Here is a 27,049-nt window from a genome sequence, read left to right on the forward strand (position 1 = left end):
CCGTGCCCAGCGTATGGTCTTCTTAAAAGGAATCCTGGGAGTCTCTCTCAGAACCTATTCTGGTTCCAGGGGCTGCCCAATAAAAAATAAAGAAAAAAGAAAAGGAATTCCTGCTCAAACGCAGTCCTCCACGATCTGAATCCCTCAACAGAAAGAGATGGAAGGAGGAGGTGATGTAAGGGGTAAATAACTGGCAGGAGGGAGCAGTCAGCCAAAGGACAGGCCCCTGCCCACGACACAGGAGTTACATCCAGAGGGAGCCAGCGAGGGAAAATAACTAAACATCAGCCAGGCCCACAGCACGCAAAGCCAGCTTCCAACAGTGCTAGTCAAGTGACAACTTTCCCTGCCCCTGTCCTCTCCTTCCTGCAGCTGGTGATTAGGGAGAAAAAGCCAACACCCAGCTCCTGACCACAGGTTGCTGCCTGCAGGGACAGGGGAGAGGGGTCTGACTTTTGAATGAGGACCAGAGCGTTGATCAGTATATCAGCCTGAATCTTTTTTTTTTTTTTTTTGAGACAGGGTCTTGCTCTGTCGCCCAGGCTGGAGTGCAGTGGCACAATCGGCTCATGCAACCTCCGCCTCCCGGGTTCAAGCGATGAGTCCTTTTTAATTCCTGAATTCAGACTGTGTGCGCTCCTTCAAGTGTCATTATGACTTTCTCTGTTATGTAAGGGTGGCTGGAAAAGTCAAAGGAAAGAACTCCCGCCCCAGGCAGGATGAAAAGTGGGAGAGAAAAATCCAGTGGCTTTTGTGATTACACCCTTTGAGTCCAATGGGTTCAACACGTTAGTTACACACACAAACTCAGTTCTCTTAAAGGCTTCTTCCAGCTCTAATAACCCATGACTTCTAAGTACAAGCGAGTATTTAATTAGCAAACACTTCAATTGCACTTGCTATGTGCCAGGGACCAGTCAAAGCACTTCATCAGTAACTCACTTTACCCTCCTAAAAACCCTATGAGTAGGTACAACGAGCATTTCTATTTTACTTACGAAGAAACTGAGGCACATGGAGGTTAAGTAATATGCCCAAGGTCACACAGCTAGCAAGTGGTTGGGCCAGGATTTGAACCAATGGTGTTTGCAGCCAGACGAGAACAGAGCTCCTGTCCCAAGTTCTCCTTCTAGGTATCTACCCAAGAGGGCTGAAAACACATGTTCACACACGCTTTGTATGTGAATGTTCACAGCATCATTATTCACAGTGGCCAAAAAGTAGAAACAATCCCAAATGACTGTTAACTGGTAAATGGATGAACAAAATGTGGTTCTCCACACAATGGAATGCCACTCAGCCATGAACAACAACGGATGAACAAAATGTGGTTCTCCACACAATGGAATGCCATTCAGCCATGAACAACAACGAAGTACCCATACACACCACTGCATGGAGGAACTGCAAAAACAGGACTCAACGTGCAAGAAGCTACATGTAAAACCCCACATATTGTATCCATTCCAAGCATATGAATATCCACAACGGGCAAAGCCACACAAACACAACAAAGCAGATGAGTGATGAGCTGGGGCTGGAGTGGGAAGGGGGATGAGTACCAAGGGGCACGGGGTCTGCTAGGTTCAGACACTGGATCGTGGTGATGGCTGAGCAACTCAGTAAATTTACTGAAAATCAAAGAATTGTGTACTTCTAATGGGTGCTTTGATGATATGTCAGCTATACCTCGATAAGGCTGCTTAAAAAAAAAAAAAAAAAAAAAAAAGGCAGGGCTGACCCTGGCTATAACAGCCCTTCCTCCTGTTCTCGCAGGTTCCTATGCGTGGGGCAAACCCTTCAGAGGAACACAGGGAGAAAGGGCTCCAGGCCAGGAAGTTGCCTGAAACCCTCTGGCTCTCCTGCCAGGCTGAGCAACCACAGACCCAGAGTTCTGCACCAACCAGCTGAGATTTCCTTACAGAACTGCTCTGTTTTGCAAAGAGCAATTATATACGGGGGAATTTCCTAACCAAAATGAGACCCCTTCTTTATTATCCCCCAAACACCCCTGCATTCTTTTGCAATGCAAAATCCGTGCCTTCCCAAGCCAATTACTTGGGAAATGTGATATGCAAGGATGAATTATACATGTGTTTTCTTTGTGAGTTTGTTTCCTCCTCAGGGATGCTAATTATGAGATAAATTGTCGGGGGTTTTATGCCTTCAAATAACTCCTTGTCATATCAGAGCCCCTCTTGCTACGTATTGCTAAGCTAATTGGTGGTTTCCAAAGAGGAGGATACAAGTCATTTTCAATTAGGGTAGTAAAATGCTAAAAGAAAATGAAGTGCTAGTCATACACACATATTCATATACACACATTGACAGATGTATACGTATATTTATACCAGAAACAATGAACGAAAATTCAATGCACTCTTTCTTTGTGAGATTCTGATAGTGTCCCTGGTATAGTATTTTCCCATTTTCAGGCACACGTACCTCCCCTTGTGTTACAAGTGAGAAGTCATTTTGTGATGTATTAAAATTCTCTTTAGATGGTGAATGTGTCTCCACTGTGGGTGTCCAGCGGCTGACATGCGACAACTCTCTCATTGACAAAAAGTCTTTCAAAGCTGAGACATTATTTACCAAAAATAAGACCCAAGCTGTCCACTCTACAGCTTTGGTGACTGCAGAGATACAGAAGTCACCTGTCTTTTATAGCTTATTTCAGAGCTATATTATTTTAAGAGCTAATTTTTTCTTTTTTTTTTTTTTTTGAGACAGAGTCTCGCTCTGCCACCAAGGCTGGAGTGCAGTGGCATAATCACAGCTGCCTGCAGCCTCAATGACCTGGGCTCAAGCGATCCTCCCACCTCAGCCTCACTAATAGCTGGGACCATAGGCACACACCACCACACCCAGCTAATAATTACTATAATTACTATATAATATATATTATATATTATATATAATCATTATGTATTATATTATATATAACATATAATATATAAATATAATATGTAATAATAATTATTATTTATTTTTTGCAGAGATGGGATTCTCCCTATGTTGCCCAGGCTGGTCTTGAACTCCTGAGCTCAAGTGAGATCCTCCTGCCTCAATCTCCCAAAGTGCCCAGCCTATGAAAGCTGTTTCTTTTTTTTTTTTTTTTTTTTTTTTTTAAGAAATGGAGTCTCACTATGTTGACCAGGCTGGTCTTGCACTGCTGGCCTCAAGTGATCCTTCCATCTTGGCTTCTTAAAGTGCTGGGATTAGAGGTGTCAGCCACTATGCCAGGCCCCAGCTGTTTCATAATTCTATCAAGCAAGATCTTTGTGATCTTTACGTTACTCCTTGGGGAACTATAAACCTTTACTTATCCAAAAATCAGTACTTCTTTCCAAGGATCAAAGTTCTTATTATTAGTCAGGTTTAAGCAGGAATTTCCAATAGCCACAGGTAGCTTTTGACCATCATTCTACTTGTTGATCTTGCAGCTGTGAAACTAGCTGGTAATTGTATACCACCCTTTGAACCCAGTCCCTCTCAATGCTCAAGTTATTCCATCACTGACACATGGACAAGAAAATCCAATTCCTCAAAATCACTTAGAATACCATATTCCCCAGGGAGAATTAGCCTCTCTTGGAAACACAATCATATCAAAACACAAGGTACCAGAATTCACTACGGTAACAGGCTATTTTTATGACAGACCAATAAAATGTCTTAATCAGTTGTCTGAGGAATATTGTCATTCAGCATTACCCACGATTTGAAATAATGTGCTATTAACTTTAAAGAGATGTACTGCCATCTTGCTGATTGGTTGAGTGACCTTCAGAAAGCCTCAGCAGAGACCAGGTGCGGTGGCTCACACCTGTAATCTATCCCAGCACTTTGGGAGGCTGAGGTGGGCGAATCACTTGAGGTCAGGAGTTTGAGACCAGCCTGGTAAACATGGTGAAACCTTGTCTCTACTGAAAATACAAAAATTAGTCAGGTGTGGTAGGGGGCACGCCTATAATCCCAGCTACTTGGGAGGCTGAGAGACGAGAATCATTTGAACCCAGGAGGTGGAGGTAGCAGTGAGCCGAGATCGTGCCACTGCACTCCAGCCTGGGCGACAGAGTGAGACCCTGTCTCAAAAAAAAAAAAAAAAAAAAAAAAAGAAAAAAAGAAAACCTCAGAACCTCAGCAGAGTACTCCATCTACCCAACTTTTGGATGACAAAGAAGAAAGTAGGGCAATCTTGTTGCCACAAGTAGCTGGCTAGGTGCATCACTATGACAAAGTTAAAACAATTTGAAGTTGGGGACAATCCACTGTCTACTTCAAGTATCAATTGCTCACTCTGCTCCGAGAAGGTGCTCACTAAGTAACGGCTGAACAACCGCAGCTTGTGCAGAAAGCGTAACTCTGGGATGGGCACCCTGTGCCAAGCTTTGGTCCGCTTACCAGTAAAAGTCTCTGTGCAGGGGTTCACACCCGCAAGACGTTTCGAGGTCCCAAAATCGGAGATTTTCACCACTCCGCTGTAGGTGTTCACCAGAACATTATCGCCCTTCGGAAAATAACAACATCAAGTGCTTAAAAGACAGGCTGAAACGAACTCATATGAAACAGATCTGGACCTTGGGAAATCGTCACAAGTCTCTAGGAAAACTAGACTTTGCATCTTGGGGACGGTTGTGCTAAATCATACCCCTCTGTCAGCCAGTCACTCAGCAGACACCACTGACAGTTCTCATGATCTGATACGAGCAAAGGCAACCTCGTCAGCTTAAAAAAGCAAGTACCTTTATGTCTCTGTGCACGATCTGGTTTTCATGGAGATACTTAAGGCCCTCCAGGATCTGTTTGGTGTAAAACTTGATTGTCGGTTCCTTCATCGGCCCCCATTTGGATCGCAGAAGAGCAGAAAGGCTTCCTAGAGACAGTCACAGCAAAAAACTTATGAGGAAGAGAAAGTTTCAATAAGAGTTAAGGGAAATAAAGTGAAGTGAGGTTTCTAACCTAACATAAGCGCTTACACCAACACCATTGGATTTGGGCTAAATGCAACATGTTTCCTCCCCTCTATAGCTACAGCCAGGGAATGGACTGGAAGCGATTCAGCACATGAACCTGTCCAGAGGCGGAGGGTGAACATGAATCCCTTGTGCCCCCTGAAATTCAGTGGGGCCAATTGTGGGTTTAGCTCTGTTCAGCTACACGAAGTTAGGAGGAGAGCGAAATAATGCTCTCTCAACTTGAGGGGCACGGCCTGCTGGCGTAGATAACTCAGGTCCCATGACACTTGTTTACAGCAGGTTCCTCTCAGCCATTCTGCTTGGGTCAAAGCCATGTTTTATACCTTGTCTGTAATCAGAGGTGGACAGGTCCAGAGTGAGGGGCTCTTTAGGGTGACAAGGACTAGGACTGAAGGAAGTTGGGTCTCTCTGTCCTCAACGTGAGAAAGCCACAGTGGCAAGTCACAGGGCAAGACTGTCTTGATCAACAACCACTTCCCCCAATTACACTATTAAACACTGAACATTTGGGCCAAAAGAAAAGCTCCCTTCAGGACGCTGCGACCACATCTAGAAGGACATCATGTGAGCTGCAGGACGTCCTGTCCACTGGCAGGAATGGGCCCTCAGACATCGGCTGGTCTCAGATTCCCACTTACACAGTGTTATGGGACCTTGATCTACCTTGGTTTCCCCATCTGTAAAAGGGGATGAACACATCTGTCTCTAATTCTGTTGATATCCTTAAACCTAAGGCCGGGGATGGAGTTATCAACTAACATGAAGAGTAATGGGCCGGGCACGGTGGCTCACGCCTGTAATCCCAGCACTTGGGGAGGCCGAGGCGGGCAGATCACCTGAGGTCAGGAGTTCAAGACCAGCCTGGTCAACATGGCAAAACCCCATCTCTACTAAAAATACAAAAATTAGCCAGGCGTGGTGGCGTGCACTTGTAATCCTAGCTACTTGAGAGGCTGAGGCAGAGAGAATTGCTTGAACCCAGGAGGCAGAGGTTGCCATCAGTGAGCCAATATCGTACCACTGCACTCCAGCCTGGGCGACAGACAAGAGAGACTCCATCTCAAAAACAAAACAACAACAACAAAAAAAGCAGCAATGGACGAGTTTTTTAAGAGGAAAACAAACTACTTCATTTATTCTAGCATAACCCTGAAAATCTAGCCCACTGCCTTTTTTTGTTGTTGTTTGTTTTTGAAGACGGAGTCTCACTGTGTCGCCCAGGATGGAGTGGAGTGGTATGATCTTGGCTCACTGCAACCTCTGCATCCTGGGCTCAAGCGATTCTTGTGCCTCAGCCTCTGGAGTAGCTGGGACCACGCGCACGCCACCACACCTGGCTAATTTTTTGTATTTTTAGTAGAGAGCGGGTTTCTCCATGTTGGCCAGGCTGGTCTCGAATTCCTGGCCTCAAGTGATCCACCTGCCTTGGCCTCCCAAAGTGCTGGGATTACAGGCGTGAGCCACTGTGCCTGGCTGACTGCCTGGCTCTTAATAAATAAACTTAAGACTCTTCCTGTAATAGTAGACTCTTAATAACTGTCAGTTGAATGAATGAATGAAGATTTCTAACTGAAGTTTTAACATCTGTATTCAGACAACTATTAAAGAGTTTGATTCATTATTTCAATGAGCACTTACTGAGCTCTTGTTCTCTGACAGACAGAATCCACCCAACAGCCCACTGAGACAGCGTTATTGTTACTCCAATAATTATTACTCCAATTATCACAGTCATTATTACTCCAATTTTACAGTTCATTTATTCAATCAGAAAACTGAGGGCACAGAGGTAAAACGATTTGCCTGAAGTCACACAGCTTGTGGATGGAGGAACTGATTCAAACTAGATGGTCTGGCTCCAGATCCCAGGAACTCCCCTCCTGTGCCCTATCTCTTGCATTCAGGGATTTTTGTGGATAAAACACTGATGCTTGATTTCATTATCAAAATGCTATTTTGCATTGTCACTTTTAACACCTATGTTCCCTCTTCTGCACCCCTGTCCAAACCTATCTTTAAACTCCTAGACTGTGAAGGCCTCAAGGCCAAAGACTATGTTTTCTCCATAGACAGTCAATGAATATTTGTGGGTTGAACAAACTGCATCAACAAACCAGAAATAGACTGCTTATATGACATTTGGAAACTATCCAACTTTCCAACATCTAAAAGGTCTGGTTTTTTTTTTTGTTTTGTTTGTTTGTTTGTTTGTTTTAAGAGTGATGGGTTTTGCTCTGTCGCCCAGGCTGGAGTGCAGTGCTGTGATCATGGCTCACTGCAGCCTTGACCTCATGGGCTCAAATGATCTTCCCATCTCAGCCTCCCAAGTAACTGGGACTACAGGCGCCCTACAGGCCTGGCTTAGGGGTCTGTCATTTTGTAAATGGCAGGACAACAAATGACATCCATGTCGTAGTGATTTTCATAATGTGAGACCAGAAGACAGCGACTACTCACCTCCAGGCACCTGCTCCATAAATATCTTAATGTAGCCGTTCTCTGAAACAGAGCCCAGGTACTGAACGATATTGCGGTGCTTAAGGTACTTGTGCAGGGCTATCTCCTCATGCAGAGGCTGAGAATACCTATTGGGAAAAACAGAGCCAGGGTCACCTGCCAAATCCCAGGGACTCTAGACCCACATCTCACCTCACCAGGACCTGCCCCACTGCTGCCCATCCCTTCTTTCTGGAAACTTTCTCTTCTCTGGCTCCCATGAAACTACTCAACTTCCCATCTGTACAATAGAGGATAAGCCTACAGCCATGCAGGGCTGCCAGGGACCAAGGCATGTCCATTTCCTTAAGCACTTAGTGGAGTAGCTGGTGTGTGGTGAGTATTCAATGAATGACTGCTATTGTTACTACTGTTATTCTTCGGGCCTGAACCCACCAACCATTCTTTACCTCTCTCAACAGCCCCTCTTCCTCTGCCTCCCACGAAGAGTGGTGTTCTGGAAGGTTCTGCCCTCAGATGCCCTCTCGTCTTATTCTACAGAGTCGCCCCAGACCACAACAGCAGCCACCTAATGGGCCACCCAGCCCCAGCCTCTGGCCTTTTTAATCCATTCCCCAACCTTGGCCATTATACTACCTCTTCTTAAAACACACACTTCACCACATCCCTTCCCCACATAAATTCCACATAGAGACCATGCTATTTAATGTCACATACAAGGGCTTTCAAAGATCAGCTCAGGCTAAGCCTTAAAAAAAATTTTTTTTGGCCTCATTTCAAGAGCATTTCACTGCCCTGCATCCTACATTCAAGTCATATCAGACAATCTGTTGTTCTCTGAATATACTTTGTGTTTTAACAGCTCTGTTTTTCCATCAGCATAGGCCTCCTTTTCGCTAAACAAATTCTTACTCATCCCTCAAAGTCCAGCTCAAAGTTGATCTATTTTTTCAAACTTGCCACAACTCACTAAGGAGAGTAATTCATTCCTCTTCTGCATTCTAAAAACACTCTGTGTACTCCTCTATCACGGCACTTGGCACTTTCACTCACAGGCAAAGCATCTGCATTTCCCACCAAACCAGCAGAACCCTGGGAAAAGGACACTATCCTAATCACCTTTCAGTCCCTAGTGCCAGCCCAGAGTCTGACACAGAGAAAGTATCTATCATCATAAGTTCAGCCTATAAATTTAGGGAGTTGAACAAAACAGTCTCTAAAGGTCCCTTCTAGCTCTTAAAATCCCAGGAACTACTGATCAGCGACAAAAAGCTAGAACAGCTATTGCTACCAAATGAAGGAGATGGGACATGCCAGAAATTTCCCCAAATATATACAACTGCAACACCTTATCCATCATGAGAAAAGAGACTGGATGCTGGATGAGGAACTCAAGAGACTCGGATCCTAGTCTTGTTTCTAAGCATCCTTGGGAAAGTCATTTAATCTTCCTCAGTCTTGATTTTCTTATTGGTGAAATGAAGAAATGGAAATAGTTCATTTCAGGTCCTGTCTCATAATTCACGTATCATAACATGCTATCCCACTGAAAATCAACAAATACATGAATGGATGAATGAAGGGTCTTACAGCTGGCAGAAATCCCTTGAAACTCATCCCCAATATATCAGCAATCACCCAGATACATGGGTGTTTACGCATATTCTTCAGCACTCGACACTGAAGGCAATCCTACAGCTGTGGTCTGACACACCTGTGGACCCCGGGATGATTAATTCCAACTGTGTATGTAGCTTCTCTGCAGAAACACTTTGCAGTCAACATTGCAATGCTCATTTGGTGGGGGTATAAATTTAAACTTTTTTTTTTTTTTTTTTTTTTTGAGACAGGGTCTCACTCTGTCACCCAGGCTGGAATACAGTGGCACAATCTCGGCTCACTGCAGCCTCTGCCTCCCGGGTTCAAGCAATTCTCGTGCCTCAGCCTCCCGAGTAGCTGGGACTACAGGTGTGCGCCACCATGCCCACCCACCTAAGTTTTGTATTTTTAATAGAGACGGGGTTTCACCATGTTGCCCAGGCTGGTCTCAAACTCTTGACCTCAAGTGAGCTGCCCGCCTCAGCCTCCCAAAGTGCTGGGATTACAGGCTTGAGCTACAATGCCCGGCTAGAAACAAACATTTCTTAAAACTAAAAAAAGTCAAAGAAATGAATAAGCAGTACTAATGGTAGAAAAACAGTCCAAAATCCATGTGTGAGGATGAAGGGTAGGATGTTAAAAAAAATTCTGTACTGCAAAAATCTGATTTTTTTTAACTGCATGTAATTTTCCACAATGATGCATCTGAACAAATCATAGCCATTTTCAACTGCTACAATGTAAATTTAAAATAACCCAGTAATATTAAAAATTATATTTGCACTCAAAAATTAGACAGGCACGGCGACGTGTGTCTGTAGTCCCAGCTCCTCAGGCGGCTGAAGTGGGAAGATCACTTGAGCCCAGGAGGTGGAGACTGCAGCGAGCCGAGATCTGCCACTGCACTCCTGCCTGAGTGACAGAGTGAGACTTCATCTCAAAAATGTATATAAATTTGCAAACAACTACGCAAAAAATGTAAAACTTTAGACCTAGCTGATGGGTGGAAACACAACAAAAGTTTTCTTTTAAAATATGATCCTCTGCAATCCACGTGCCTCTGAAGTGTAGTTCTTCCATTTTCTCAATCTATAATACACAAAACAAAAGCACATCACCCTGGCTGGGTGCGGTGGCTCATGCCTGGAATCCCAGCACTTTGGTAGGCCAAGGCGGGCAGATCACTTGAGGTCGGGAGTTCGAGACCAACCTGACCAACATGGTGAAACCCTGTCTCTACTAAAAATACAAAAAAAATCAGCTGGGCGTGGTGTAATCCCAGCTACAGGTTGAGCCATGAGAATCGCTTGAACCTGGGAGGCGGAGGTTGCAGTGAGCCAAGATCATGCCACTGCACTTCAGCCTGGGCAACAGAGCGAGACTCCATTTCAAAAAAAAAAAAAAAAAAAAAGATCACCCCTATTACAAGAGAATGACAGGTTTTGTGGTAACATAATGCTTTTGCCCTTAACTCCTCCACACCATCAGCGGTGGGTATGGGATCTGGGGTGTGGAGACGGCACCCGAAATGCGGAAGGCCCGCCTGGACTTGCCTGCTATCTCTCTCCGGGATTTCTTTGATGGCTATTCGCACTTGATTGCTCAGATCTCGGCCAGCATACACAATCCCATACGTGCCTTTCCCCAAGACAACTCTCTCACCATTTGCATCATGGTCATACTCATACTGAAGAAGGAAAAACAAAAGGACAAAAAAGCATACAACTTATAGCGGAGAAGCCCTCTAAGGCCCCCAGAGTTGTCTAGCAACTAAAAACAATATAAATAACATTATTTGAGTGCCAGGCAAGTCACAGTGCTTAGCTTAGGCCCTTTTCATTAAATGACTTTAAAGGGGTAGAATTCTCCATTATTCACATGCTCATAGTATGACTTTATGAAATGGAATCCAAGAAAATTAAAAATATGGTTCGCATATAACTGGGTCACCTTTTGGAAATTCCTCCCCATTTTAATGATGCAATTTAAAACTGCTTCTAAGCACGCTGACTAACCCGACTAGGTGTCTTCCTGCATAATCCCTTATCAAGTTGTCAGGAAACAAATATCTTTCAATAACCCAGAAAGGAATTGAAGGTCAATATAATTAACATTATCTTAATACAAAAAGTAAATATGCTGGGGCTTCCCCACTCTTTCAGGCATACGGATCTAGTAGTAAACACCTAGTACAAAAACTTGATTTACAATTAGCATTACTATTTTGTTCCCCCATCTTCCCATCAAAAACTGTCACATACAGATGCGTTTGATTCTTCTCGATGATTAAAACAAATGTGACTGTACGCTGAGCAACACTTATTTAAAGCAGAGAGGCAGCAATCAATTCTTTCTGTTATTTTGCATGCTCCACTGCTTCTACTTACAGAAGTGCAGCTTATACACGGAATAGTCGGCGGGTATGTGGGTGTCCTTTCCCATCTACTTCTAGGGATGTTCATGACAATTAAGATTACTAAAGGGCTGGCTGGACACGGTGGCTCATGCCTGTAATCCTAGCACTTTGGGAGGCCTAGGCAGGAGGACCACCTGAGGTCAGGAGTTTGAGACCAGCCTGGCCAACATAGCGAAATCCCATCTCTACTAAAAATACAAAAATTAGGCCAGGCGTGGTGTGGCTCATGCCTGTAATCCCAGCACTTTGGGAGGCCGAGGCGAGTAGATCACCTGAGGTCAGGAGTTCGAGACCAGCCTGGCCAACATAGTGAAACCCCGTTTCTACTAAAAATACAAAAAATTAGCCAGGCGTGGTGGCATGTGCCTGTGGTCCCAGCTACTCAGGAGGCTGAGACAGGAGAATCGCTTAAATCCAGTAGGTGGAGGTTGCAGTGAACCAAGATCACGCCACTGCACTCCAGCCTGGGCAACAGAGGAAGACTCCATCTCTAAATAAATAAAATACAAAAATTAGCTAGGCGTGGTCGCGGGTGCCTGTAGTCCCAGCTACATGGGAGGCTGAGGCAGAAGAATCGCTTGAACCCAGGAGGCGGAGGTTGCAGTAAGGCGAGATTGCGCCACTGCACTCCACTCCAGCCTCGGCAACAGAGTGAGACTCTGTTTCCAAAAAAAACAAAAAAAAAAAACAAAAAAAACAAAAAACACGGTTACTAAAGGATCTCCATCAGTGCCTGATGTAACTAGCAATCAGCCTGCTCCATAGAAGACTTTTACCTGCTCCATAGAAGACTTTTACCTCACACGTCCCTCCGATCCCCACACCTGCTGCCCTCAAAGCACCATTGCTCAGTTCATTTTTACAACAAACTCTGGTCCTGACCTAAGAATTCTAGTAGTTAACTCAATTATTAAAATGAATCCTTTTGATATTTTCTGAAAGAAACCTTAAGGAATTCCTTTCAGTCTAACCTGAAAGTACAGTAAAATCTCATTAAATTGTAATCACTGGAAGAACCCAGAAGTGGCAAATCTGAATAACTGGGCAAGATTTAAACACATGTACAATGGTTTAGTAACTGTGGACTATAACTGTGCTGTTCAAAAGAGCTTATGATGAGCCTACTTTTTAAAATGATTTTAAAGTTGTTATATTTAATATACTATATGCACATAGCTATAACTAAAGTCATTTTAAGCATAAAAAGTCTGCTTCCAGTTGGCCAACTAATTCTCTTGTAGTCTCACAGACATTACTTACTAGCTTAGAGAAAACTTTCATAGGTTGTACACAAAAGGAAATTTTAGTCTAGTCCATTGCCAAATTTTTCTTAAGCATTCTAACTGAGAGAATCCCAAAGTAATGAGATTCTTCTCTGGAGACACGTTAAACATTATCTCTGGGAACCATGCAGTGATGGCTGGCAGGTTCATAAAACATACTCAACAGACGATTTTTATAGAAAGATGGGACATTTTCTTGAAGCATCGAACACACAATCAATGTTTTCCATATTCTAGGTTGTCCATGACTCACCTCCAAGGTGTCTCCATCGGTCTCTCCCTCCAGCTCCACTGTACTGCCTGCTGTATTGGTTATCATCTCTTTGACCAAAGAGAAAAATCTAGAACAGCAAATGTCACAAATACATTGCCAACTCAGAATTGTTCTCATTCCTTGTTTTTAACTTAGCTTTATTAAACTGTACTTAAATATAAACCAAACTTTTACAAGTCATGGAACAATCGATCCCCTCCTTGATTTGACATGGTACTTTAGTGGTTATCAAATCTTGGGCAACTATCAATGTGATACCTGAATCCCCTCTATACAGTATCTCCACCAACTGGTTGACCAATTGATGCGTGAGTACCTCCAGCAACAGAGAACTCATTACCTCCCAAAGACAGCTCATTCTTGGAAGATCTTAATGAGAAATGTTTCCCTTTTATTGAATCAAAGACTTCTTTTATGTGTGTTCCATCCACAGTTTGCTTAGAATTAACCATTTTTCTACTTAACACCCATTAGAAATGCACATAATTTTACCATGTCCCTATAAGTCTTTCCTTTCTGTCCCATCACTGTTTTCCCCAGGACGTGTGAGTTACTCTACTAGCAGGTAATTCTTCAGATGACGTCCCTGTGTTACTCTTTTTTTTGGTTTGTTTTGTTTTAAAGACAGGGTCTCGCTCTGTTGCCCAGGCTGGAGTGCAGTGATGTGATCATGGCTCACTGCAGCCTCAGCCAGCCTCCTGAGCTCAAGCAATCCTCCCACCTCAGCCTCTCAAGCAGCTGAGACTACAGGCAACCATCACCAAGCCCGGCTAATTTTTGTATTTTTTGTAGACGGGTTCTCACTATGTTGCCTAGATTGGTCTCGAACTCCTGGACTCAAATGATCCTCCCACCTCCGCCTTCCAAAGTGTTGGGAGGCATGAGCCCCCGCACCCAGCCTCTTGTATTATTCTTGAAGTCTGGCCCCAAGACCGGTGTTCAGAGGGAATCTAATCAATGCTAAGGATAGTGGGACTATCACCTCTCAAAGTACAGACAATCTAGTTCTCAGTAAGATACAGGGTGTTGTATAAGGGGAATGGTAAGGAGGAAACGCATAAGGCGGCCACATCATTCTGTTGACACAGAACATGCTTAATATTGACCCATAAACCTTCCTCACAAATTCTACTGGGCCACTTCCCAAACTTGTGTAGTTGTTTATTTGGATACAAGTCATCTTGACTCATTAGAACATTTTTACTCACAATTCTCTCTTAAGATGTCAAGGAGGAATACTGTACATTTCAGGATAATTTCCATAAACCATTAAAATGCTCTTTTTTCTAACTAACCCATCTTACCCTTTCTTCTAATCTTTGAAAGCTGGATAACCCAATAGTCAGGCTTCTTAAGAGACATATGGTATGCACTCACAGAACAACTAAGATTTAAAAGACGGTATCAGCCAGGTGTGGTGGCTCACGCCTGTAACCTCAGCACTGTGGGAGACTGAAGTGGGAAGATTGCTTGAGGCCAGGAGTTCGAGACCAACCTGGGCAACGTGGCCAAAACCCCGTTTCTACAATTTTTTTTTTTTTTTTAATTAGCCAGGTGTGGTGGCACACACCTGTAGTCCCAGCTACTCAGGAGGCTGAGGTAGGAAGATTGCTTGAGCCCGAGAGGCAGAGGTTGCAGTGAGCCAAGACTGTGCCACTGCACTCCGGCTGGGCAACAGAGCAAGACTCTGTCTCAACAGAAAAAAATAAAAGATGATATCAACTGTTCTTAAGAATACGGAACAACTGGGACTCTCATACATTGCTAGTGGGAGTGGAAATTGACATGACCACTTTGGAAAACTCTTGGCAGTATCAACAACCAAAGCTGAAGACAAACCTACCCTATAATCCAGTAATCCACTCCTAGATATATACTCAATAGAAATCAACATATATGTTCACCACAAGGCACATATAAGAATGTTCATAGTCATTTTCTTCATAATAGCCCCCAAACAGAAACAATCCAAGTCTTCATTAATAGAAGAACAGATAAATTGGAACACAACAGAATGCTACACAGAGGAAGAATGAACTGATACACACTTCACAGTTGGATCTCATTTTGTTTCTTGTTTTTGAGATGGGGTATCACTCTGTCACCTAGCCTGGAGTGCAGTGGCGTGATCATAGCTCACTGCAGTCTCGACCTCACAGGCTCAAGCAATCCTCCCACATCATCCTCCCAGGTAGCTGGGACTGGAGGTGCACACCACCACGCCCAGCTAATTTTTTTATTTTTTGTAGAGACGAGGGTCTCCCTGTGTTGCCCAGGCTGGTCTTGAACTCCCGGGATCAAGCGATCCTCCTGCCTTAGTCTCCCAAAGTGCTGGGATTACAGGTGTGGGCCACCATGCTCAGCTATGAATATTATTTTAAGGGAAAGAGGTGAGAAACAAGGGTACAAACTACATGATTCTGTTTATTTGTAGGTCAAGAACAGGTGAAACTAACCATTGGTGGTAAAAATCAAAATAGTTATCACTGGAGGGAGTTTAATGACTGTGAAGGGGCACAAAGCAACTTCTGGGGTGCTGATCTGGGAGGCAGGTACAAGAATGTATATATATATCAAAATTGATCAAGCTGTACACTTAAGTGCACATTACAAACTTGTTTATATGTTACACATCAATAAAAAAACTATTAAAATGTATTTAAAAAGGCACTGAGTACTTAATGAGGGTCAAAAGGGCACATTTTGTAGTAGTAAAAAGATGTTCTGCTTAATATTAGGTTTTTAATGGCAAAAACTGAAATTACTTTTACACCAATTTATATGTGGCAGCATTTTTTATACTATAAATTGAAGGTTATGATCCAATGATTCCCTAGTCTGCTATTTATTCTATTCTATTCTTTTTTTTTTTTTCCTGACAGGGTCTTGCTCTGTTGCCCAGGCTGGAGTGCAGTGGCATGATCACCGCTCACCACAGCCTCAACCTCCCAGGCTCAGGTGATCCTCCCACTTCTGCCTCCTGAGTAGCTGGGACTACAGGTGTATGTCACCATGCTGAGCTAATTTTTTTTTTTTTTGTACTTTTTGCAGAGACGGGGTTTCACCATGTTGCCCAGGCTGGTCTCTAACTGCCCACTCAAGCAATCCTCCTTCCTCAGCCTCCCAAAGTGCTAGGATTACAGGCATCAGCCACCACACCCAGCTTAGCCTAATCTTTAAATATGTTGTGACAATGATTGTCTGAGACACAATGAATTAAGACTTTCTCAAATTACATGATACAAATAAACTATGAATAAAGGGAACTTCCTCAATCTGATAAAGATTATCTATGAAAAATCTGCTGCTAACATCATACTTAACGATGAAAGACTAACTTCTTTCTTCTTAAAAACAGGAACAAAATGAAGATGTCTACTCTCACTACTTCTATTCCACATTGTGCTGGAGAGTCTAGCTAGGATAATTAGGCAAGGAAAATAAAGGCATCTAGGTTGGAAAGGAAAAACTAAAACTGTATCTGCAGATGACATGATATTGCACACAGAAAACCCTAAGGAATTCAATAAAACCCATTAGAACTAATACATGAGTTCAGCAAGGTTGTAAGTTACAAAATCAACATTTACAAATCAAGTGTATTTCTATACATTATCAGTGAACATACAAAAGGGAAATTAAAAAAACTCCAGTATCAAAATAATAAAATCCTTAGGTACGTATTTAATAAAAGAAATACAAAATTTGTACACTGAAACTACAAAAATATTGTTGAAAGAAACTCAAAAAAACCTAAGTAAATAGAAATCCATCTTGTGTTCATGGATTGGAAGCCAGGATGGTTAATATGGCAACGCTCTCCAAATTGATCTAGATATCCAAAGTATTCCCTGTAAAAGTCCTAGCTGCCATTTTTCTACAGAAACTGATAAGCTGATCCTAATATTTACGCGGAAATGCAAGCATCCACAATAAACAAAACAATCTTGAAAAACAAGAATGAAGTTGGAGGGCTCACATTTCCTGATTTTACAACTTACTACAAAGCCACAGTAATAGAGAAAGCATGGCGCTTGCATTAAGAATAGACATACAAAACAATGGAATGGAATTGAGAGTCCAGAAATAAACTCCTACATTTGCGGTCAACTGATTTCCTAAAAGAGTACCAAGAGCATTCAATCAGGGAAAGAATAGTTTTTTCAAGAATAGTCTTTTCAACAAATGGTGCTAGGACAACCAAAAATCCATGTTAAAGAATAAAAGTTGGAACCCCTACCTTACACCATATCCAAAAATGAATTCAAAATGGGTCAAAAACCTAAACATAAAAGCTAAAACTATAAAACTCTTGGAAGAAAACATAAAAACCATAGAACACCTCAGGTTAGACAAAGCTTCTAAGACAGGACCCAAAAGCACAAATGACAAAAGAAATAAATAGGTAAGTTGTACTTCATCCAAATTAAAAACTTTTGTGCTGCAAGTGATACCATCAAGAGAGTGAAAAGACAACCTACAGGATGGGAAAAAGCATTTGCAAATCATATCTGATAAAGAACTTGCATGAAGAAAAAAAATATAGCACATATATAAGTATATATCACTCTTAAAATCAATAATAAAATGATAAATAACCCAATTATAAGTGGGCAAAGTTTGGATATAGCTGGCAAACACCACTTTCACCAGATGATCAAGTTAACATCACCAATAATGACACGGAGATATTGTGTCCCTTGTTATGAGGCACTGAGAAGGACACAACATCATTTCTGTGATATTCCTGCCAAATACATAACATCAGTGTACTCATGAGGAAACAATAAACAAATCCAAGTCAAAGGACTACCCAAAATAAACTGTCTGTACTCTTGGAAAGTATTAAGTCAAAAAAGACAAAGACTGATGATGAACTCTTCCAGGTGAAAGGAGACTATGCGGACGTGACAACTCAACGCAACGTGTGATCCTGGATTGGAACGTGGACCAGAGGAAAAACCTTTTGTTTTGCTATAAAAGACATCATTGGGACACTAAGTAAAATTTGGATAAATGTTGTAGATTATAGTACTATATCTATCTTAATTTCCTCATTAGATAACTGTACTGTAATTACATAAGTCAGTATCCTTGTTTTTACAAAATACACTCAAGTATTTACAGATAATGGAGCATTGTCTACAACTTACTTTTAAACAGTTCAGAAAAAAATAACCATATGCATAGAGCGAGAATGTAAAACCAATGTGGTAATGGGTTAACCCTGAGAAATTCTGTGTGAAACATATATGGAAATTCTTTGTATTGTATTTTGAAACTTTCCTATGGCTGTAAATATTTTCAAAAATAAACCAGCAGGGCACATGTATACATATGTAACTTACCTGCACATTGCGCACATGTACCATAAAACCTAAAGTATAATAATAATAATAATAATAAAAGAAAAAAGAAAAAAAAGAAAAAAAAAAAGTTTTTTTTAATTGGACAAAGAATTTGAATAGACATTTCTCCAGAGGTATATAAATGGCCAATAAGCACGTGAAATGATGCTCAGTATCATTAGTCGTCAGGAAAATGCGAATCAAAACCACAATGAGATCCCACCTCACATCCACTAGGATTACAATACTCAAAAGACACATAATAACTAGTGTTGGCAAAGACGTGGAGAAATTGGAAGCCACATACATTGCTAATGGGAATATAAAATGGGAAAATGGTCTGGCAGTTCCTCAAAAGGTTAAATGTAGAGTTACCATAAGACCCAGCAATTTGACTCCAAGAGAAATAAAAACATGTTCTCACAAATACTTGCACGTGAATGTTCAGGGAAGTACAATTCATAATTGTCATAAAGTGCGAACAATCCAAATGCCTATTGGCTGACAAACAGATAAACTGTGGTATAGCCATACAAAAGAATATCATTCAGCCACAAAAAGAAATGAAGTACTGATACGTGTTACACATGGATAAACCTTTAAAAAAATTATGCTAAGTGAAAGAAGCCAGTCACAAGAGACCACATAATGTATGATTCCATTTATATGAAATGGCCAGAATAGGCAGAGCCACAGAGACACAAAGATTAATGGTTACCTAGGGCTGGGGCCAAGATGGGGCAAGGTTGAGGGAATGAGGAATGACTCTATGGATAGTGGGTTTCTTGTGGGGGTGATGAAAATATTCTAAAACTAGATCATGGTGTTGGTTGGAAAACTATGACTATACTAAAAAAATGCTGAATGTTATTTATTTTTTTGAAGTGGAGTTTCGCTCTTGTTCCCCAGGGTGGGGTGCAATGGCACAATCTCAGCTCACTGCAACCTCCACTTCCCGGGTTGAAGTGATTCTCCTGCCTCAGTCTCTCAGGTAGCTGGGATTACAGGCATGCGCCACCACACCCGGCTAATTTTGTATTTTTGGTAGAGACAGGGTTTCTCCATGTTGGTCAGGCTGGTCTTGAACTCCTAACCTCAGGTGATCCACCCTCCTCAGCCTCCCAAAGGGCTGAGATTACAGGCGTGAGCTACTGCACCTGGCCAAGTTGTGTATTTTAAATAGCTGAATTACCTGCTATGTGAATTATAGAAATTTTGGAGCTTTTTTGAGATGTAAGTTAACATTTCAAGAAAGACAGTAATAGCAAGTAAATATCTTTCAGAACAAAGGCCCTTTAAAAATGATTCGCCATAATTACATCGCAAATACCTGAATTGGCTGTAACTCACCTACTGCACTGCTCTTCGGTGGAAAAGTAGATTTGAAAGTCATCAGAATTATCATGGACATAAAGAAAACAACACCGTTCATCAAACTTTGATAGGCTGTAAAATTTCAAAGCATAATGTTTATACATAAGTTATGATACCCATTCTAAATCTGAGAGACAATCTTTTCTTCTATTTTATCAATTTCTGAAAGATTCATTAATGTTTTAACAAACACCCCCCAAGTCTGCCTTTTATTTCTCTATGAAATTTAAATACCACAGACATTTATCTTGCTTATATTTGAGTTTGTATTTATCAACTGACCTTAATATGAACTTACTCTTAATATAATTCAGTGCTAAGCAAAGCATACGGGCAACAGAAAGGCGAATAAAATATGGTTCTCTGTCCTCAAGGGGCTTATAATCTCATGAAAAAGAAAGGTAAGGTATTTGTGAAATAATTTATTGTGGTATTAAGGGAATTTCTAGATTCGGAAAGTATCAGGACATAGTATTTGTGGCCACACAAGGGAAATGGAAATAAACATGGCATTGTAGCTCAAGAAAGGCCTTTAAATGTTTGTTATCTGGTCCATCTCCACCCAGGGTCTGTACCTGATTCTACAGCTCATCCAACAAGCAATATTCAGCTTGCCTGGACATAGCCAGTGACAGGAAATCTGCTAGTAGATTGTATGTCAGAGTGCAGTGGCCCTCATGCCAGGAGGTATTATGGAGAGGAAGGCTAGATTCTCTTCTATAATTGTCTCTTCAAACAACTGAAGCCACTTTATCTCATCCTTTCTAAGTTATCTCTTGCTGAGATCCAAACTGTCCTAGACCATTCTTCATGTTATAGATTGCATGACAAATACTGGGTTGGAACACCAAGAGTACAGAGGAGATTCAGAAAGAATTAGAACTAGATTATAAGTGAGCAGGTTTTGAAAATCAATCTGTAAAGCAACTACCACAGTTAGTTGGAGACCCTCTGGAACGCTCAAAGTATACTCTTCAGGTCACATCGGTCCCGGGGAGGGGTGGGGCGACGCTGATACGCCCTCAGGCCCTTTGTAAATCCCCACTGATGGCTGAAATGGCACCTAGAGGTATCTCTATGAGGAGGCACAAACAGAAAGTTCTTGAATACCTGCTCTAACACAACTTAATTACTAAGTAATACATTTTTTAAAATCTTCACCAGGCACAGTGGCTCACGCCTGTAATCCTAGCATTTTGGGAGGCTGAGGCGGGCGGATCACTTGAGGTCAGGAGTTCGAGACCAGCCTGACCAACATGGCAAAGCCCTGACTCTACAAAAAATACAAAAATCAGCCAGGCATTGTGCCACACGCCTGTAGTCCCAGCTACTCTGGAAGCTGAGGCAGGAGAATCGCTTGAACCCGGGAGGCAGAGGTTGCAGGGAGCCGAGATCGTGCCACTGTACTCCAGCCTGGGTGAAAGAGCAAGACTCCGTCTCAAAAAAATAAAATAAAATAAAATAATTTAAAAAATAAAAATACATATTTTACTAGCAGATTTTCTGTCACTAGCTATGTTCAGGCAAGCTGAATATTGCTTGTTGGATGAGCTGTAGAGTCAGGTACAGACACTGGGTGGAGATGGACCAGATAACAAACATTTAAAGGCCTTTCTTGAGCTACAATGCCATGTTTATTTCCATTTCCCTTGTGTGGCCACAAATACTATGTCCTGATATTTTCCGAGTCTAGAAATTCTCGTGATACCACAATAAATTATTTCACAAATACCTTACCTTTCCTTTTCATGAGACTATAAACTCCTTGAGGACAGAGACCATATTTTATTCCCTTTTCTGCTGCTTTGTGTATGCTTTGCTTAGTGTATTTCAAATTGCCTTGTATTTCCTGGGCAGTATCATCCCAATGCACTACTTTGTACTTAAATTATTTCCCTCCTTTTAAGTGATGTTGACGGTATTCTAATTTCAATACTGATGTTTCCAGGACAGGATCACACTATGTCTGGAAGTAACTGGGGATTCATTCAGTGGCTGAGGTAGCCTCAGAATCATTAAAAGGAATGTTCTAGTCCAAGCCCTTTATTTGAAGAAAATAGTGAAGAAACTGAGACTTAGAGAAGCTGAGTGACTTTCCTAACATCACCCAGCAAAGAGAGATTAGAACTCACATCTACTTCACAGCCAGTCTCACCCTCGAATGAGCTGCCAGGGTGACAAGTGCAGCTGAGATGTTTAGCCCTGCTTGGGTAAGGCCACACAGCTCAGGCTCAAACGGTCACCACTCCTGATCCAAAATGCAAGAGCTACGCCTCTCCCCAGAATACACCGCCTCATGTCCTCCCTGAAAAAAATCTCCCGCCTCCATTACTCTGTCCATAAGACCCCAACGCAAGTGTCACCACTAATCATCTCCTGGCTTCAGTTCTCAGAGTCACTGAGCACTTGAACATCTTTGGCTCAAAAAAGATACATCTTCTCTTCCTACAGATCACTTCTTTAAAAAAATGGCACAAGTGAGTTTAGTCTGCTGAGTATGAGCAAAGCTACTCTATTATAATAACCCAAGAAGTTCTTACTAGGAGTACACTAGTATTAATAACTAGCTCAGGCAGGACAACATAATAGAAGAGAGTCCATTTTGGATTTCATTAAAAATAAGAACATTCCATATTATGAGTAAGTGGAAACATTAAAGTGCATAAAACATTATCATCATTTGCATTAAAACAGTAACTCCATTTTCTCCTATGTTCTTACCTTATTCCCTTTATGGAAGAGGCTGTAAAATTCCATTCGTGCATTTGTTTCTGCAAGTTATCAAAGACAGAAGTCAATAGTTTGAGTTTTTTTAAGCAAATGATTTTTTTTTGTTTCATTCTATGGTCAATCATTTCTGCTACTTTACCTGCAGTAGTGATTTTTTTTTTTACAGGTTAGAGCAATACACCTTGTATAACATGGAACACCAGAAACGTTTTCTTACGTATTATAAAAATTCGTTTGTATCTCTAATCCAGTTTAAATGATGTAAATTTGAAATAATTGAAGTTTCAGATAGAAATAATAAGCATAGAATAAAAACACAGTGAGTGGTTTTTCATCTTCTGTCAACATAGTAGGCAAACTCTAAAACAAGCACGGGACTAGCCCACCTAAGTTGAGTGACTTGCAAAAATGTTGGGAGAGACAAGACTATGACAGACACCTTTCAGCACTCATCAGTCTTCCTTTTCTCCCTGAACATAGAGCTGAACTACATTTCCCAGCCTCTCTTGCAGCTAGAGAGATATACGGTGGAGTTTTGGCCAATGGGATGTGAGCAGGAATGCTGTGCATCACCTGCAGGCCTGACTCAAAAACTCCACAGCAACCCTCTATTTCCTCTTTCCCCATCCACTGCAAGATGGAATGCCCCCCACCGCCACCCTCTGCAACCTGGATATGACATGAGGCATAGATAAACTTTTATCATGTTAAGACATTGAGATTTGGGGGCTGTTTGTTTTAGAAGCTAGCCTACCATGACTAATAAAAAAACTAACTGGGATTTCAAGCAGCACCAAGTTGCACTTACAAACAAAAACTAACTTGGTCCCCTCCCTTCACTACCATTACACTTTGCACAAAGCTAAGCCTGAGAAGGAACATCTGAAACTCCAGTTTTGGAAAATCCATAGGCAATAACATCAATACATCACAACTGCAGAAAATAATTTTAAGTAGGAAAATCCATTTGGGCCAGGCGTGGTGGCTCACACCTGTAATCCCAGCACTCTGGGAGGCTGAGGTGCGGGGGCGATCACTTGAGGTCAGGAGCTCGAGACCAGCCTGGCCAACATGCTGAAACCCCGTTTCTACTAAAAATACAAAAATGAGCTGGGCATGGTAGCACACGCCCGTAGTCCCAGCAACTCAGGAGGCTGAGATGGGAGGATCAGTTGAACCTGGGAGGCGGAGGTTGCAGTGAGCCAAAATCACTCCACTGCACTCCAGCCTAGGTGACAGAGTGAGACCCTGTCTCAAAAAACAAAACAAACAAACAAACAAAAATCCATTTGGTTGGCCTGAGGAATGTCACAAGTGACCAACTAAGCCACCCAGGGAAGAAAATATGAGAACCACGTGACTGAGCATTTGGCTTAAGAGAACGGCCATGAGCAGGCACATGACTAGTTTCTTGCCATCCTGGAGCAATGACAACAGGAACAGACTGGGAAGATGGTTTCCGATGGGAGAAGTTTTAGTCTTACGTGTTGATCAAGCACCTACCATGTATGTGCTAGGCAAAGCACTAATACTGAAGACACAGCAGAGAACCACAAAGTTCCTGCCCTCATGGACCTTACATGTGAGTGAAGAGAGATGGACAATAGATTAAATAGTAAAATCATACCATGGGGGGCGGTGAAAACTGTTATGAAGCCAAATAAAGCAGGGAAGGGCATTAAGATAGGGCAGGGGGTCACGTTGTTCAACAGGATGTTCAGGGTAGGCGTCGCTGATGACTTCTGAACAGAAAGCTAAAGCGGGGGAAGGAGGAAGCCACACGGATGCCTGGGGGAAGAGTTCCAGGCAGAGGGAACAGCAAGTGCAAAGACCCTGAGGCAGGGGTGTGCCTGGCACGTTCGGGGACCAACAAAGAGGCGAATATGGCTACAGTGGAGTGAGCGGGATGGGAGTGGAAGAGGAGGTTGGAGAGCTCATGGGCAAATCATGCAGGACCTCTAGGCCACCCTCGGGATGTCAGCTTTGACTCTGCATGAGACGGGAAGCCACTGGAGGCTTCTCATAAGAGGGTATGAGAATATGAAAGCCAGCAAATCACATCCAACTGCACAGAAAGGCTAAGTGTACTTCAGAGGACACATGAGTCCAAAGTCATGCAGAGAGGATAGTGGCAGACAGCAGGAGTCGGCCTTTGGATTCAGGCACAGAAATGGGAGCCAGGGCAGACTCAAGAGAGTCTTGTCTGACCCACAGCCACCTGCAGGAGGCTGCACATATACAGAAAGCTTAGCCACATGAGTTTCCAAAGTCTTCCCCAGGTCTATTCCAGGGTGGCTTTAGAGAACTTCTTCATTTGGGAGGAACATTTACTAGTTAAGTAAATAACACATTTTATGTCATAATCAACAGGCATTTGTTCATGAGTAACTGTTCCGTAGCTCCTACAGCTACAAACATATAGAAGTCATGTATGGGCATTCTTAGGATGTTCTTCTGTGCATGATACAGGCAATTGGTAGCCTAGAGACACTCAGTGGAAGGAATGCAGGGGTGGTTAAAGACGACTTTGCAAAAGCTAGGACTTGGATAATCGGAAGAAGGAAATCCCAAAAGGAACGAGGATGGAAATGAAAAGGTAGACAGGAGCTCCCGCAGGGGCAGCTCAGGGGCTAGTAAGAGGACAGCCTGACTGGCACTGAGGGCGGAAGGGAGGGGGCAGGATTATATAGGGAGGGACTTGAACACTTAGTAAAAGAGTCTGAGTTTTATCTGGAAAGCCACAGGATCCAGTAATGGTTGAGGAATATCAAGAAAGCCAGTATAAGTGCTTCTAAAAATATATTACTATTTTATTTTTCTAGAGACAGTGTCTCGCTGTTGCCCAGGCTCGAGCACAGTGGTGCGATCATAGCTCACTGTGGCCTCGACCTCCCAGGTTCAAGCGATCCTCCCATTTCAGCCTCCCAACTAGTTGGGACTACACGTGTGCACCACCACGCCCGGCTAACTTTTTAAATTTATTTTTTGTAGAGACGGGGTTTTGATGTGTCACCCAGGCTGGTCTCCAACTCTGGGCTCAAGCAATCTGCCTGCCTCGGCCTCCAAAAGTGTTGGGACTACAGCTGTGAAACAACACACCAGCCTGTACCTCTACCCACTTCCTTATGGTTTAACTATAAAAAAACAAACAAACCTGTATTTGTTTTAATGTTTTTATACATACATACACACACACACACACACACACACACACACTACCCCACCCCCACACCTCACCACATGCCCACATACACACATACCCACACACACACATAATGGAAAAACCTACTTTCTCTCATCTGTGATCATACTCTCTCATATATTCTCATAATTCAGAAGTTAAACATGGGTGCCTTTTCCTTCAAAATACTACCATCTAGACTCTCCTATTTGAAAATTGAATCTCTGATTAAATTGCTAGTGATTTTTCCTCCTTACCATTTCTGTGGGTGAGACATGCCATAAAGAAACCGTTCTCTCCTCGGCTTCATTGTTTATGGAAACATAAGAAGGCTGGTACACTTTGGTTGGCTCTATCACCAGAACCTGAAACAAGAACAGATGCCTGTTAACGTACATGGGTGGAAAACATAGCACACCCTGCCCAGCAAGGAGGCAGGGAGGTCCATACTCAATAAATCCTCACTGAGGGCCAGGCACAGTGGCTCACGCCTGTAATCCCAGCACTTTGGGAGGTTGAGGTTGGAGGATCACTTGAGCCCAGGAGTTCAAGGGCATCATATTGAGATGCCATCTCTTCGGGGGGGGGGGGGAGAAAAAAAGATGCAAGGAGATAAAAAAAGAGGTGATGGCCCATCAGTAAGGTGTTATTTTGTTAAAAGAGAGGAGAGGAGGGGAGAGAGGGAGAAGAGGGTGAGGAGAGGGAGAAGAGGGAGAAGAGGGTGAGGAGAGGGAGAAGAGGGAGAAGAGGGTGAGGAGAGGGAGAAGAGGGAGAAGAGGGTGAGGAGAGGGAGGAGAGTGGGGAGAGAAAAAGTGGGGAGAAAGAAGAGAGGGGGAAGAAAGAGAAAAGGGGGAAAAGGAGGGAAGAAGGAGGCCAAAGGAAGAAAATGGGGAGAGAAAGAGGAGGGTACTTTGGGAGGCCAAAGCGGGCGGATCACCTGAGGTCAGGAGTTCGAGACCAGCCTGGCCAACATGATGAAGCCCTGTCTCTACTAAAAATACAAAAATTAGATGGGTGTGGTGGTGTACACCTGTAATCCCAGCTACTCAGGAGGCTGAGGCAGGAGAATCACTTGAACCCAGGAGGCGGAGGTTGCAGTGAGCCGAGACCGCACCACTGCACGACTCCATCTCAAAAAAAAAAAAGAGGAGGGGAAGAGAAAGAGGAGGGGCGAGATGGGGAGGGAGAGAGGGAATAAATCTCCAAAACAAATAAAGCAACATGTTTAAGATCACTAAACCTGGTTAGAGATTACGCGGTTGTCTGCTCCATTATTTTTTTGTACCTTTCAGTAGGTTTGAAATATTTCATAACTAAAAAAAGATTTTAAAATGTATTATTAACCGGCAACAAAATAATTATCATAATCATTTCAAACAATCTTTTATTAGATGCTTAATGAAAT

General features: G+C 42.5%; 1 protein-coding gene across 3 annotated transcripts in view; it reads right to left on the reverse strand.

Moving 5' to 3' along the window:
* MAP3K15 (mitogen-activated protein kinase kinase kinase 15) overlaps positions 1-27,049 on the reverse strand; it is a 155,630-nt gene that overhangs the window by 27,447 nt on the left and 101,134 nt on the right. For 2 of the 3 annotated variants that reach the window (XM_054544388.2, XM_054544389.2), the window contains exons 11-18: positions 25,902-26,009; positions 22,455-22,504; positions 19,710-19,805; positions 12,991-13,078; positions 10,592-10,725; positions 7,440-7,567; positions 4,749-4,879; positions 4,408-4,513 (exon numbers count right to left, since the gene is read on the reverse strand). In XM_054544388.2, coding sequence (XP_054400363.1) covers positions 4,408-4,513; positions 4,749-4,879; positions 7,440-7,567; positions 10,592-10,725; positions 12,991-13,078; positions 19,710-19,805; positions 22,455-22,504; positions 25,902-26,009 — 841 coding nt within the window. The remainder of the gene's footprint in view (positions 1-4,407; positions 4,514-4,748; positions 4,880-7,439; positions 7,568-10,591; positions 10,726-12,990; positions 13,079-19,709; positions 19,806-22,454; positions 22,505-25,901; positions 26,010-27,049) is intronic. The other variant, XM_054544390.2, reaches the window with a different exon arrangement.

This window comes from Pongo abelii, chromosome X, assembly GCF_028885655.2.
Source record: "Pongo abelii isolate AG06213 chromosome X, NHGRI_mPonAbe1-v2.0_pri, whole genome shotgun sequence".
NCBI lineage: Eukaryota > Metazoa > Chordata > Mammalia > Primates > Hominidae > Pongo > Pongo abelii.